At 39.3% G+C, this 16,449-nt stretch overlaps 1 protein-coding gene across 7 annotated transcripts in view; it reads right to left on the minus strand.

The window, feature by feature from the left end:
- Positions 1-16,449, minus strand: part of MCOLN3 (mucolipin TRP cation channel 3) — a 47,666-nt gene that overhangs the window by 3,927 nt on the left and 27,290 nt on the right. For all 7 annotated transcript variants that reach the window (XM_009001606.5, XM_035252029.3, XM_002751021.7 and 4 more), the window contains 9 exons: positions 13,588-13,741; positions 12,415-12,499; positions 12,241-12,337; positions 9,289-9,388; positions 6,276-6,388; positions 6,043-6,192; positions 2,536-2,637; positions 2,308-2,430; positions 1,284-1,490 (listed from right to left, as the gene is read on the minus strand). In XM_009001606.5, coding sequence (XP_008999854.1) covers positions 1,284-1,490; positions 2,308-2,430; positions 2,536-2,637; positions 6,043-6,192; positions 6,276-6,388; positions 9,289-9,388; positions 12,241-12,337; positions 12,415-12,499; positions 13,588-13,741 — 1,131 coding nt within the window. The remainder of the gene's footprint in view (positions 1-1,283; positions 1,491-2,307; positions 2,431-2,535; positions 2,638-6,042; positions 6,193-6,275; positions 6,389-9,288; positions 9,389-12,240; positions 12,338-12,414; positions 12,500-13,587; positions 13,742-16,449) is intronic.

Genomic DNA, 16,449 nt, shown 5'->3' on the forward strand with positions numbered 1-16,449 from the left:
GCTGGCCCAGGTGTCTGAATAAAGATCTGAATGCTGTAAGGGACCTTTCCAATCTGCACACTCTTTTGGAGTCAGTCTTCCAGGAAGTTTAAGGGCCTCATATTTCTATCAGTTTGGGACCAAAAACTTCTAGGACATGCTGTGACTAGAAAGGATGAGCAGTAACTTAGCTTTCCCATTTGGCAAGTGCTCTGAGCCCATGGCAAGAGGTTAACATCTAAAATACAAGTTACCCTAAGAGCTCTCAGATGTCACCCTCGAATAACACATAGTTCTCTGCATGCAGAGTTGGAGGCAGTGAACTTTTAGAGCACCACTGAGAGGGATCTGAAGTTACAACTATGTTCTCTCACAGTTGTCTTGGTGACCCTAAGGACACATCTGCTGAGCAGATGGGAAAGCAAGGAGGACATTCGGTCCCTGCAATCTTGTTCAGTAAGGATGAACTCATAGCCCTGGCATCATGAGCAAAGTATTCATCATTATCAGCTCCAAACCAAGGCCTTCTGTTTATCCCTGGGACCAACCACATGGTTTCACGTTTTTTTACCCCTCTCATACCCAGAAAATCCCCACATTGAAGTGCCTATGTCACGAATACACCTAATAGTATGAGATTATTAATTTAAACATATATGGCTATTTATTCTGCCTTTCCATATTTCAAGGGGCTCAAATTGATTTTCAAAAGATGTCATATGAATGAGAATAGCTTTTCAGTTCAGGTATCTGACTGTATAAAGCTGCCTGGCTAGTACTGGACCCATTAATCCTTTTGCTATTCTAGAGGCTGGGCCCCTGGGCTTGTGCCCTGCAGGGCCTTGCAAAGAGTAACTGGCTCAGTTACAGCACAGTCCAAACGAAGGGGTCACTTTTTCTTTATAAAAATTGGACTTTTTATGTTCCCACAATATTTTGGCTTTCTGAAATGCCGTGTTTTATTCACCCAATATCTACTAATCCTTATAATTCTTTTTTTTTTTTTTTTTTTTTAGTTTTTTACTTTTTGCCCTTCAGACTTTGAATGACCCTTATAATTCTAATAAAAGGACAGAAAGCTTGTGAGAAAAAGCTTAGCTACCTAGAGACTAAGGCTTTCAGCATTCCGGACATTCTGTTTTCCTCTATTTCTGTTTATCAGTCTCTAAAAATAAGGTCCTTTTTCTCTATCCTGAAGAAATTAACATTCCATCAACATGTCTTCTACCATTAGGTACTGAATTTTACTGCGTCTCTACAAGTTATAGGACAATGCTACTACTTACAGCTCTTGATAAACCTACCTTAATTGTTTCATATGTATCCGTGATCAGTGCAATGAAAAGACTTAAAATCATATATATAAAGAGGCTGATGAATGAGTAGAGGTAAATTCTACTAAATAGCCAGACCAAGTAACTTTTCTGCTGCATTTTTGCAAATGTAGCAAACATATCGTCTCCATTTATCAGAGAGAAAAGGCACTCAGAGACCATGTTCAGAGAACGAAACTGGAAAAAGAAAAAAGTTCACTTTATTCCATGTTCCTTCCCATTGGAGACTTTTGTTCATGACATCATATTAAACATAATGGGTAAAATGCAATAAAAATAAATAAATAAACATAATGGGACTAGATAACCCAAGTTACCATTTTCAAACAAATAATCTAAGGTAACCACACACATTTGCTTTGTGATGCATATATCATGTATAAGCCTACTATTTTTTTCCCTGTGACAAGCAGCTCTCTCTTGGAGTCACCCAAATCAAATGCAGGAGCTGGTCTGCACCCTCAGTGCTTTTCTGAATCAAGCATTGCATCTACCCTTTACCTTAAAGAGACCTTGAAATGCCTGTGCAGAGATACCCAGGTCCCAACCATGCATGCTCATACATCTCATTATAAAGTTTATTTTATTTAAAATAAAGCATAATATTCCATTCCAGACAAAATTTCAAATATTTCTACAAGTTTCCCCCATGCTACTTTTTAAATAAAGTCACATTTCAAGAAGGCTTATCTGAATAGATTGCTCTTGGACATATTGATGATTCAAATTGACTAAACTTGACTTCACTGGTGGTAAATGTGACTTAATTACCCGATACATTACAAGAAGGAACTTGAGACAGTTGAGTAGTACATCACACATTCTCTCAAGTTGGTCACACCTTACCACTTTACAAATATGGCACTAGATATACTACCTTCAACATTTTAAGGCTGAATCACAAAATAAAAGGAGTTCATTGAAAAAGGAAAACAAGCCCCTGGCACTATACTAAAAGCTTAATAGTAATAGGGAAAAAGTTGTTTATCAGTACCTTGTTGTGGTAAGGCCCCAGCACGATCCACCCACAGAAGCAGTAGCCTAAGTAAATCATAGCTGCACAGCAGCAGAACCTGATGACATTGGGCAGTGCTGCCTGAAGGGTCAAAATAAGGAGCTGGGAAAGAAAGAGAGGCCATTAGAATCTCTTTGTCCTTTAGCCAAAGAAGTGTAATAACTCTGAGAGCAATACCAACAGCATGGAGATCCAGGAATTCCTTACATTGTACTTTGCAAAGAAACCGAGGTATCGGATGACTCCAAGCCACACAAGCATGGTAGAGGTCCCAAGAAGTATGCTACAGACATCATAACTAGTTAGACTCTAAGACAGAGTAGAAAAATACAATCAGATTACAAAGCACAAATTCGTTTGGGCAATAAATATTGAGGTAGCTATGAGTCAGGCACTGTTCTAGGTGCTAAGAATAAAGCAGTAAACAAAATTCTTTGCTCTCATGAAGCTTACATTCTAGTAGAGGGAAGAGAGACGATATAAATAAGTCATAGAAACTTTGGGACATTTGCTGATGACAACTGCTGAAGAGAAAATTCAGAGGAGGGGATAAGGAATAGGTATGGGTTTGTCATTTTAAATACAATGATCAGAGAAGGTCTCACTAAAAAGGAGGCATCTGGGCCGGGCACAGTGGCTCACGCCTATAATCCCAGCACTTTGGGAGGCCGAGGCGGGTGGATCACGAGGTCAAGAGATCGAGACCATCCTGGTCAACAAGGTGAAACCCTGTCTCTACTAAAAGTGCAAAAATTAGCTGGGCATGGTGGTGCGCGCCTGTAGTCCCAGCTACTCGGGAGGCTGAGGCAGGAGAATTGCTTGAACCCAGAAGGCGGAGGTTGCAGTGAGCTGAGATCGTGCCATTGCACTCCAGTCTGGGTAACAACAGCGAAACTCCGTCAAAAAAAAAAAAAAAAAAAAAGGAGGCATCTGAGCAAAGATCTGAAAGGAGGGAGGGAGCAAGTCAAACAAAAATTTAGGGGAGGAGTCTACTGGGCACAGGGACTGGTAAGTGCAAAGGCCCTGAGACAGGAGGGTACCTGACAAGATAGTGCATCTAGCTGGAGTGAGCAATAGAAAGGATATACAGTTTATACAGTTATTGAGCTAAGGTGGTACTTACCAACTTTGTCTTTTACTCTAACTCAACTGGGGAAATTTGAGAACCACAAACAGAGGTGATATGATCAGATTTTGGCTGCTGTGGTTGAGAGCAGGTTGTTGGAGTGAGGAGACTATTGCAATAATATAAATGAGAGATGGAAGCTTGGACCAGGCTGGTAATAGTGGAGTTGAGAAGGTGATTTTGGTTTTTTTTTTTTTTTTTTTTGGAGACAGGGCCCTAACTCTTACCACCCAGGGTGGAGTGCAGTGGTGGCTCAATGCAGCCTTGACTTCCTGGGCTCAAGCAATCCTCCCACCTCAGCCTCCCAAGTAGCTTGGGTTACAGACCCATTCCACCATGCTGTCTAATGTCTTTTATATTTTGTAGAGATGGGTCTCACTATGTTGCCCAGACTGGTCTGGAACTCCTGGGCTCAAGCCATCCTCCTGCCTCAGACTCCCAAAGTGCTGGGATTATATGAGCCACGGTGCCTGGCCAGTGAAGGTAAAACAATATTTCCTCTTGGATTAGATGTGGGAAAGAGATGAGTGAAAGAGAGGAGTCTATGATGAATCCATGATTTTTGGCTTGAGTAACTGATGAGAATTGCCATTAACCAAAATTAGAAAGGCTATGAGAGAAGCAGGTTTGGTGTGCAGAAGTGGGGGCTTTAGATGTTCTGTTTTTGGTGTGTTAAATTTGAGAGAAAAAGCAGACATCCAAATGGAGATATAGACTAGACAATGGATATTCGAGTCTGGAGTTCAGGGAAGAATTCTAAGTGGGGAGTTCGAGGCTGCAGTGAGATATAATCGCACCACTGCCCCCCAGCCTGGGCAACAGAGCAAAACCCTGTCTCTTAAAAACAAAAGCTGGGCGGGGGGTGTAGGAGAGGATCAGAAACAAAAATAACAAGATTGAGTACTTTTTTGAAATCTTTTGCTAAATAAATGAGGGTAGTAAGTTAGGGAGAGGATTTAGAGTTGAGATACTATCACTTAAGAAAAAGGACAAAAACATGCCAATGGGAATGACCTGGTAGAGAGGGGGAAACTGATAATTCCGAACAGAAGTAAAACTAGCTGGAGCTGTGCCCTTGAATAAACAAGTGATGAGGTGATGACCTCTGGTAGGCAGGTGGAAGGGTTGGCCCTGAATAGTAGCCTAAACAATACATCCACAGAAAAAAAGCACTGTATATGGGTACTGTTGCCAGGAGGCAGATAAATAAGGTGGGAATGTGGAAATTCTGGTTTTTTTTCTATTAATTTTGTGAAACAGGAAGTAAGGTCATCAGCTTAGAATGAGGATAGGACAAGGGTATTAAGGGTTTCAGAAGAGAGGAAAACACGATATGATCATTTATGAGGCAGCAGTGAATGGCCTAGAAAAATATAGAAAGATACTTGGGACACCATTTAGAGTTCACTGAAATTAATGATAGTTGATGTTGGTAAAAATAAAGATTTGCTGCAAATCTCCCCTTACTCCTCTTTTTTGTTGTTTTGGTTTTTTGTTTGTCCCTAAAGTTAAACATCTATTCCAATGATACATGCCACAGCCACATATAGTGGCAGCTGCTAAGTGTTGACCTAAACCCATTCTCCCCTTCCTAGGCACATGCCTGGGCTGTGTACCCTGGCTCCTTCTGCAGTTAGGATTGACTAAATTCTATCCAGTGGGATATGTACAGAAATAAATTCTACCACTCTTGAGCCAAGCCATCAGTCTATCGGAGAGCTTCTACCATACTGTATTTTTGCTTCCCATAAGCTGCAGCCTGTTTGAAGCAACCCAGCAATACTTATGCAGTCAGGGCAAGTCCTTAAGGGATGGCAGAGAAACAAAACTGGAGGAGCGTGGGTGCCTGAGTGACTATGGGAAGTTGAGGTACTCAGCAATCTAAAAGTCATAGTATTACATAAGAGAGAAATAAGCTCTGCCCAGGTTTATAACCAACTCCCCAGGAGACTCAATCAGTTACATCAAGACTAGGGAAACATAAGTTTGAGCAAGATTAGTTTGAACAATATTAGTTTTTTAAATTTGATTTTTGTTTTCTGGAGAGTTGATTTTTAGGCTAGGTTAGTCTTAAAATGGATAAGCTCATAGCACATCAATGGGAAAGTAAGATGATGGAAGTGTTCTCACTTTGAACGGATGGAGGGCACAAATGCAAGCATGCCATTTGTTTGGCATAGTGCCTTGACCTCACTTTCCCCTACAACCCCACTCATTTTTGTTAAATATTCTAGCAATTCTTATAAGATTTTTTTTAAACTCTTACATTAGTTACCTTGGTTGTGTATGAATTTTGGTGTGTGTAAGAATTCACAGACCCTGCCGAAGAGTTTGAATTCAGTCGGTCTAACATGGTACACTTTTACCAGGCACCCAATGATTCTGATGCAATGGTTTGTGGATCACACTTTGAAAAACTGCCTAAGAGACCTCCTGACTATATTTAAGAAAATTACCATTATTGATTTCAAGTCTACTTGATATACAGTTTAGAAGAAATAATTCTGAAAATTCTCAAATTCTGGAAAAGTAAATTACCATTAATACAAATCTGACACTAACAATAGCATGATTAGGAAAACAGTTACCTTAGCTTGGATTTCCATTTTTAGAATTGATCCAATGATTGTTAATATGTCACTAATAATAATCATAATGTACCATCCATTGACAAATTCCATTTGATCAGAAACAGAAACGTCCTTCTTATAATGGAGGAGGAAAAAATTGACAAACTCCTTTAGGGAAAAGAGAGGAGGCATAGTGAATGTCTCTGTCAATCAAAATGTCAGCAGCATTCCTGGAAAGCAACATCCCCTACCTGCTGAAGCTGAAGTCCGCTAATCACAGATCTAATGCAGAGGATTAATGAAACCAAGCAAGTCAGAATGACAAAGGCATCAAAGATCATCATGTTATGAGTGTTCTTCTGAACTGAAAGCAAAGAGGATTACATAGTGTTTATGTGGTGGGACATTAATATGGTGACATCTTCTTTTTAGAATCATTTAAATAATTCAAGCATTCTTTCTGGCAAGACAACAAAGAAAAGAAGCCCAGATAAATGGTCTTCCAATTAGTATTTAAAGAAGGATGAAAGTCCTTCTTTTTACCACAGCTATCATTCCAATATCTTTAACTTTATAAGCCTATGGTCTTTTGTTCTTAATACAATTAGCTTCCCTGCGTATTCTTTTTTTTTTTTCCTGAGACCAGGTCTCTGTTGCCCAGGCTGGAGGGCAGTGGCACAATCAAGCTAACTGTAGCCTCAGCCTCCCAGGCTCGGCAATCCTCCCACCTCAGCCTTCCTAGTAGCTGAAACTATAGGTATGTGCCACCATACCGAGCTAATTTTACATTTTTTTGTAGAGGCAGGGTTTTACTTTGTTGCCAAGGCTGGTCTCAAATTCCTAGCCTCAAGTGATCCTCTCACCTCAGCCTCCCAAAGTACTGAGATTACAGGCATGAGCCACCATGCCCAGGCCCACCTCCCCGCATATTCTATTAAAATATACTTATCTAGGTATACAACATTTATTATGCATTCACTATGTGCCAGGCATTTTTGTAGATGTTAGGATACAGTGGTAAACAAGATAGATAAAGTCCCTGATCTTTCCAAACTTCTATTCTACTACAAAGAAGTAAACATATAACAAAATACTTTTAGATACGAGTAAATAATCTAAAGAAGATAATCACAATAGATAACATGTATTGAGCACATTTCTTGCCAGGCATAGCTCTAAACACTTCATATATATTAACCTATTTGATCTTCACAGCAACTCCAATGAGGTAAGCATGATTATCCCCACTTTGCAGGTCAGAAATCTGAAGCACAGAGAGGTCACATGATTTCCCCACAGTTACAGGGCTAGTCAGTAGAAGAGTTGGGGTAAAATCTCTGCAGTTTGTTTCCAGTGTCTGTCACTGTATGTCAGTGGTTCTTGGCATTCCTTGGAAGCTTGTGTACATTCTCAGGTCTTACTCCAGACCCACTGAATCAGAAATCACTGAATTGGGTTTCTGCAAGCCTTCCAGGTGATTCTAAAGTCTGAGAACTATTGCTCTATATGAGAGAAGTTAGTGTGGGGCAATATGGAAGAAGAGAGGTTCATTTATATTGCATAGTAAAGGAAGGCCTCAGTGAGGGAGCAGTGGGTTTTAGCTGAAACCTGAGTGAAAAGAAAGAGCCATCTTTATGGAGATTTTGGAGAATCGAAAGTGTGAAGTCCTGGCCAGCATGCTGGAGCCAATGTAGAGAGATGGGCAGAGGTGTCAACCATTGTACACTGGCACAGAGCTTGTCTCTATTTAGTAAGTTAGACTGCTCTCTGCTGACAAAAAGAGAAAGTACTTCAGAGTATTTCTGTCATGAAGCATCCCATTAATATCTGCCAAGGAGCATAATTGCTACATAAATGTCTAAATTGACTTTAGAGAAACTTAAACATTAAGAAACAAAGATTTGAGAGAATGCCTAGGTGCCAGACACTTGCATATGCTCTCATTTTTCTGATTCTGGCGTTTGTGGAGAAACATTATAACGTATACAGATGACGAAAAAGGCTTGTGTTTCAAATGTGATTCAAGAGCCCCATATATTCGAAGTTACCTATTAGTGAAAAAAAATACTATATTGGCAAAATTTCATTTTGTTTACTCTATCTCATTATTACTTTGGAACTTAGCAAATCAATTATTAAGAAACTTTAGAACTGTGATTATCCAAGTATAGTCTGCATAAGGACTATTTACACATTTCTAGGTCCCACCCCAGAACTACTGGCTTATAAAGACCTGGGGAAACTGCATTGGAGCAGGTATCCAGGATGATTCTTCTGCTGATTAGAATCTGAGAACTCCTCATCTAATGACCACTAAGTCCAGTACAATGTGCCATGATGTTACTTACGAGGGACTAGTAAATTAGATAAATTCTTCCTAGGCAATTTTCTCCAGTTCAGCCCCTAAATTCTTGACAGTATTTAGTCTACACCTGAATTCTTGTCTATATTTCTAAGAATAGATCCTTTCTTCTTTTAGTATACTTTCAAATGGACAGAAGACAATCATAATATGTGGGATGCTTTGGGGTCACATCCTACCTGACTTGTCCCTGGCTTCTGAGCCTTAGTTTCTTCATTTGTAAAAATAAGGATTCTGGCCGGGCACGGTGGCTCACTCCTGTAATCCCAACACTTTGGGAGGCTGAGGTGGGTGGATCATGAGGTCAGGAGTTTGAGACCAGCCTGGCCAACACAGTGAAACCCTGTCTCTACTAAAAATACAAAAATTAGCTGGGTGTGGCGGCATACACCTGTAATCCCAGCTACTCAAGAGGCTGAGGCAGGAGAATCGTTTGAACCTGGGAGGCAGAGCTTGCAGTTAGCCATGATCATGCCACTGCACTCCAGCCTGGGCAACAGAGCTAGACTCTGTCTCAAAGAAAATAATAAATAAGGATTCTGCCTATCTTAAGGACATTTAAAAATATTAAAATGAGGAATATTAAGGTGGAAGTAGGTATACAGTACCACTCAATAAGTATTGGTCTGGGAAGATGTATGTAGGGTTTTGGTGGCAGGGGACTATGAGTACATTCTTGCTCAGGAGTGGGCAAGTGAGGGCACAAGGAGAGGAAGCCCATTTCAGTTATTCATGACTTACCTATTGCTTGAAATATCAGAGTTGATCTGTTTGTAGAGATTTAGGGACTTGAAAAAGGTCTCAACTTCTATTTGCTGTTCCAGATATCCAGAGGGAGATACTTTAATAACCATTTACAGTATTTAATAACCATTCTGAAAACTAAAAGGCTCATCACTTACTTGATCCAGATACATGCCAGTCTTTACATTCTCTTATGGAAATGTCATTATCTAAACTTATTTTAATTCTTCCACTATGGGCCTTGTTGTCGAATGTTATCTGTGAAGACAGGAAAGCAGTCAAAAAAATACTTACAGCTTTTTGAAGCCAAGATACCTCTACATATTAATTAGGGAACAATTCTTTCAAGGGAACAGTAGACCCAGATTCTCATCTCCGATCTGTTGCTAACTCTGTTCAGCCATGGGAAGTTTCCTTTATTTCTCTGTGAAATGAGAAGGATGAACTAGATCTTCTATAGAGACCCTGTAGTCTCTAAAGCATTATATTTCTAGGACAGGATTTCCACTCCAAAAAATATATACAACAAGGGTACTTCCTCTTGCTCTCCATTCTAAGTACTTCCACATACTCTCTTCATATGAGCAAGAGCTGGTACAACTGTGCTTTCTCCCAAATTCTGGCAGGACCTCAGCTAGGCGTAGATTTTTAGTGCTGCTACAATTCTTAATACTACAAAGGCTCATGAATTCTGCTTTGAGACATTTCAAGTAGAGCCTTTTAAATTTTAATTCTGGGCCTAGATTTCTTAGTCACATTGGCACCACAACTGTTATAAAGGGTTTGGTGACTGGGAGTCAATAGTCATGCCTTGCTTCAAGAATAACACTTCAGGACACCAGGGGCCAAGCAGGACAAAGCTAGGCTAGAACACCTTCCACAGTACTCCTACTGTCTTCCCCATGCAAGGACAGGGAAGGCAAGGCAAGAAAATCAGTCTGTTTCATTTCTGCCTCTTCTCTCTCTCTCTCAAGTTAAAGAAAAAAAAAGTTCTTTGAAAAGTCTGTTATTTAAATAAATTGTATTGAAGCTTCACCATGTGAGGTAATCAGAAATACTTCAAATATAAGATTCCAAATGACTTTTAAAAGTTCAGTCACTGTATTTCTCCTCATCAGGGATTGTACGTTTCTTTCCTTGACAAGCAACTGAGGGCATAGTCAGTGTCTGTCTATGTCCCTAACATCTGCAAGACCCAGCCTATGTCCTCACGCAAGGAGGGTGCTCAGTGTTATTTGATTGGGTCAGAAATCCTTGCCAAGGAGAATCCATGCTTTTCTTACACAAACGGTCTCAGTTTGTACAAATAATAGGTGCTCACTAGATATCTATTGAGAAAGTAACTGTGGCTTAATGTCAATCACATCTCAGTAAGGCTCAGAAGAAGCTGAATCTTAAAGAAGAAAAATAACGGATGGGATTAGAAAAGATTAGATAGCACAGAAGAAAAATTAGTGAATTTGAAAATATAGCAACAGAAACTATCCAAAATGAACGCACTGAAAAAAACTGAAACATAAAACAAACAAACAGATCATTGAGCTATGGGACAACTCCAAGTAACCAAACACAGATGAATTTGTCTCTGAATCTCTGATAAGGTGGGGGAGAGTGACAAAAATATCTGAAGAAATTATGCTGAATAAATACCAAATGTAATGACAGCTAAAACACCACAGACCCAAGATGCTCAGTGAACCCTAAACACAGGAAACAGGAAGAAAACACCAAAGCATTTCACAATCAAATTGCTTTAAATCAGAGATAAAGAAAAAATTTAAAAGCAAACAGATGGGGGAAAACATCTCCTAGAGAAGAACAAAGATAAAGATGAGAGCAGATATTTCATTATAAATAATGCAAGCTAAAAGAATAACATCTTTAAAATGCTTAAGAAAAAAACAGTCAACCTAGAATTCTATAGCCATGGAAACTACCTTTAACAAAGGAAGGCCTGGAACAAAATAATGGTTACCAGAGGCTAGAAAGAAAGGGTATTGGGGAGGCATGGGGGATAAACTGGGGTTGGTTAATGGGTATAAAGATACAGTGAGATAGAGGAAATAAAATCTAGTGTTTAGTAGCACAATAGGGCAACTATAGTTAATAATTTATTTTTATATTTCAATATAAAAAGTAGATTTAGAATATTCTCAACATAAATGTTTGAGGTGGTGAATGTTGTCCCAATTACCCTTATTTTATCATTACACACTGAATGCTTACATCAAAATCTCACCTGTACCTCACAAATACGAATTTGTAACATTTTTATTTAAAAGATGCTAATAAAACTTTTAAAAGGAAGGTGAAATGCTTTTTTAAACATACAAAAGTTGAAATAATTCATCACCAGCAGACCTGCATTGTAAGAAATGGTAAAGGAGGCCCTTCAGGCAGAAGGAAATAATACCAGATACAAACCAGGAACTACACACAGAATGAGGCACACTGGAAATAGTAACTACATGGGCAAATACAAAGATGTTTTTATTATTATTTCAATCACTATAAAAGATAATTGTTTAAAGAAAATATATATTGTGGGTTTATAACACATGTAGAAATACACTATATAGCAACAATAGCACAAGGGTCAAGATGGGAGAAATGGAAGTACATTGTTGTAAGGTTCTTACACTATATGCAGTGGTATCATTTGAAGGTAAACTGTAATAAGTTAAAGATGTATACTACAAACCCCAAACATGGAAACATCCACGGTGAAGAAACTAAGTAACAAGAACTCTTGGCAGTAACCTTTAGCTGACAGCCACAGACTGCTGAGAGCCAACCACACGGAAACTACAAACACCTGTTCCTCTTGTGTTTGAAAATCTACCCTATACCAGGCACTGTTCTTCATACTGGAAGTAGTAGTGAATAAAACAAGGTCCCTGCTCTCCTAGAACTTACACAGAGGTGCAAAAGACATAATTAATAAGTAAACTTGTTGTTATAGCAAAATAGAGCTAGATGTATCAGTGTTTCCCTTATGCACATTCAAGTGAAAACATCCTGTATTCTTCACGCCATAATCCAAGCATATGAAACATAACTAGATAATTTTTCTCCAGACTGGAACCAAATTCAGCCTGGCCCACACTTACAGTCAGAGTAAAGTCATAACAGTCAGGGAGCTCTTGATGACGAACTGTCTGCAGGTTAATGGCTTTCAGTTTAAACTGAAGCTCCACTGTGAGGAGTCTAGAAAACAGAGGTGATTTTAGTTCTGTAGAACTATATACATACAAATGTATTACTCCCCTATCTGCTCTCCTCACCTGTGGAAGTCCAGTGTTAAGTTCAGTTTATTTTCTGCTGGTGTCCCAATGTGAAAAGGTTCATCTGGCTCTACAAAGAAGCAATCTGCCACAGAAAGGAATGAAAACATGATCTAGTACTTAAAATAAATATAAGACTGCATTTTGAAAGGCTGATACATTTAAGACCAGTTATTCATATTCTAATAGTTTTTGAAATTAAAACTTGAAAAGCTAAACATTGATACCACATGGTTACCATGACTCATTTGTTTTTAAGACCTAAGTGGCTATATTTCTGGAGTGGAGGCTTAGACAAAGATCTGAACTCGATTTCATTGTTATATGAATGTTCTCTTCTTTTTAAAGCCTAAACATTGAGTCCCTTCCCTTTTTTGCATCTTAAGCATAGGATTTGAAGCACTTGAAGTAACTACAATGAGATTTTCTAAGCAGTTTGAAGGATCTATTTTAAAAATATTCTGTGCTAACAATGTTTCTTCAATACGCACCCCCACACACCAAAAAAGGGAGATGGCATTTGAGAAAGTTTTCACTGGTTGGTACTCTTATCAGTATTATCTCTCAAAAAAAAATCTGTTGTTAAAAGTATTTGAATACTTATTTTTTAGTCAATGACTTAAGTTAACATTTTAGGTATAATTGCAAAATAGAATTTGCTAAGAAAAATAAGCCATTCTATTCCATATTCTGATTCTTATTCTTCCCCCTCAATCTGCCCCAAAAGGTACATGATAGTGAAGTGGTACTGGGGCAAGAGAGTTTTATATACACCAAGAGTTTGCAAGCATAATATCTGTCTATTAATACTTCACTGGCATGTCCTGAACAAGAGATGGTGGAATATGGTAGCTAGGAGCACAAACAGCCTGGGCCCAATTTCAGCACTGCTCTTCTAGCTCCATCTTAGGCAGATCACTTAACTCTCTGAGCCATACTTTAGTCTTCTATAAAAGGGGATAATAATAATCCTTGACTTGCTGGGTTTTCTTGAGGATTCTTGAGTTACAGTAAAGGGCTCAGAACACTACCTGACACATAATAACTGCTACATCATTCTTACTATGCCCTAATACCACACACCAAATCAACGTTTTCAAAGACAAAATTACTGATTTTAAATATAAATTGAGGCGTTAAAAATTGAGGTTCTAGGTTACAGAAGAACATCACCAGTTTCAATTTCTGGATCGATGTCAAAGGTATCATTTCCAGGGTAGATGTTTCCTCGCTTGTAGAAATGCTGACAGATTGCCATAGCAGACTGGTCGGTACCCTTGTTCTCGTAAGCATGATTCCCAACTGAGACATTGTATAGCTGCAAGTACTACAACCAAAACAAGAAACAGAAGATGGGAATGCTAGCCAGGGCAGAAGTGACTCCCCTCCCCTAGCCATGGCTCCCCTCCCTCCCCACCTTTGAAACTGGCAGGTTCCCACCTCCCCCTTAGAATAGAGACATTCACCTTGATAAACAGGGTAAGTGACTTGCTGCTGTGCACTAGGAAGGCAAAGGGCACTCATGAATTAGAGTTCTGGGTTCCAGCCTCATTTCTGTGACAACCTCTCTGACCTTCTAGTTCCTTATCCGCAAAATTAGTCTGAAGCCACATAATCTTTGTGTTTCTTTCTTCCCGTAAAGAATTATGTTTAGGAACTGACTGTGACATTCAATGTAACTACACATTTTATTTATCTTTTTTTTTTTTTTTTTTTGAGACGGAGTTTCGCTGTTGTTACCCAGACTGGAGTGCAATGGCATGATCTCGGCTTGCCGCAACCTCCACCTTCTGGGTTCAAGCAATTCTCCTGCCTCAGCCTCCCGAGTAGCTGGGACTACAGGCGCGCACCACCATGCCCAGCTATTTTTGTACTTTTAGTAGAGACAGGGTTTCACATTGTTGACCAGGATGGTCTCGATCTCTTGATCTCGTGATCCACCCGCCTCAGCCTCCCAAAGTGCTGGGATTACAGGCGTGAGCCACTGCATCTGGCCATTTTATTTATCTTTAAACTATCACCTATAAGGTCAGAGTTGTACTTTAACACTGCAGTGTGACAAGTAGGATACAATTATTATAGGTTAGCCAGCAAAACCTTTTTTTAAGAAAGTATTGTTTTAATAAACTTCATCTTTGCAAGATTATAATTTAATCACCTTTATGGCAATATTGCCCATCCTAGTGAATCCTTTACATTAAAACAATTAATTTTACAAGTGAGAATCTTATGGTGTCTTGGAGTAACTGTCAACTTAAATTTTTAATGGATGCCTGCAGACATATTTCCAAAACAAAGTGTTTTAGAGCAATATGTTTGGTACAATTGGTCATTCTATCACTCCTGAAATTAACAACTTTGTGTGATCGACACAGAAAATAATTCTGCTAAAAAATATGTATGAAGCATGACATGACAAATGAAGAAAATAATTTTTAATATGGGATGGATTTTGAGTTGGACCTTGTCAAGGTCACCAATGAGCGTGTTACCAAATCTGATGCCTAGTTCTCAGCCTCCTATAACTTAACATCTCCATGGTATCGATGCAGTTGAATGCTCCTCCTACATGGGATACTTTCTTTACTTGACTTCTGAGACTCCGATGGTTTCTTCATGGTCTCCTTTGCTGAATCCTCCCATTGCTAACCTCTGTATTTTGGAGTATCTTTGGATTCAGGCCATAACCTCTATCCACATTCTCTCTATAGCTGACTTCAACCAGTCCCATGTTTCAAATACCACCTATATGCTGACAGCTTCCAAATTCGCATCTCTAGCTCTGACCTTTCCACTGAATACCACACATGGATGGCAATCTGCCTACATGATGCCTATAGTGTCTAAGAGGAATCTCTAGTAAATGTGCAAACAGAAACACCTGTTCGCCTGCTCCTTCCACAGTAATTCCCTTCTCAATAAACTACTCTGTAAGTCAGTCAATTGTTCAGGCCAAAATTTAGGAAAGATTCTTTTGTCAATTTCTCTTATATTCCACTTGCAGTATATCTGAAAGTCATGCATGACTTTTAAATTATCTCTGCACAAGAATCACTTAAAAATGTGAGCCTTGGCTAGGCGCGGTGGCTCATGCCTGTAATCTCAGCACTTTGGAAAGCCAAGGCAGGTGGATCACGAGGTCAGGAGATCGAGACCATCCTGGCCAACATGGTGAAAACCCATCTCTACAAAAATACAAAAATTAGCCAGGCGTGGTGGCATGTGCCTGTAGTCCCAGCTACTTAGGAGGCTGAGGCAGAAGAATCGCTTGAACCCGCGAGTTGGAGGTTGCAGTGAGCTGAGATTGTGCCACTGTACCCCAGCCTGGGTAACAGAATGAGACTTTGTCTCAAATCAGTCAATCAATCAATCAGAGCCTCCTCACCACAAATCAGACTGTTTCTCATTACCTTCATTGATATGACCCTATTCCAAACCATCATCCTTTCTTTCCTGGACAAATTAAACCTCTGCCTCTCCAATCCTCCCTCTCACCTTCGTCTAGTCTCCATCTAGAACTCGTAAGATTGATATAAGGAATGAGTGAATTCATGCATGTACAGCACTTAGAACAGTGATATCCAAAATACACCTCCTCCAGACTCTTGTTTTTGCTGTTCTTCCTACCTGGAAGTTTCTTCCTTGAGATAGACACAGGCTGCCTGTCCTCTCTTTAGTCTGCTGTCTGCTTACATCTCACCTTGTCAGAGAGACCTTCTCCAACCACCTCCAGCTAGTCACTTCACTGGCTTTATTTTCTATAGTACTTATAACAAACTGACAGATGATGTTCTTATATACTTATTTACTGACTGGCTCTTCCAATGAGAATATAACCTCCTCAACTTTGTCTATTTGTTCACTGCAGGACCCCTGCAAACCCAAAAAAGTGCCTGATACATAATAGATACTATTTAATAAATATTTGAGTGAATACAAGTTAGCTTGTGCTTATGTATATTATTAGAGTCTTTCCCCTACAAAAAGCCCTTCCATGGTTTCGTGTCACTCTCAGAATAAAATTCAAAGCTCCTT

This window comes from Callithrix jacchus, chromosome 7, assembly GCF_049354715.1.
Source record: "Callithrix jacchus isolate 240 chromosome 7, calJac240_pri, whole genome shotgun sequence".
NCBI lineage: Eukaryota > Metazoa > Chordata > Mammalia > Primates > Cebidae > Callithrix > Callithrix jacchus.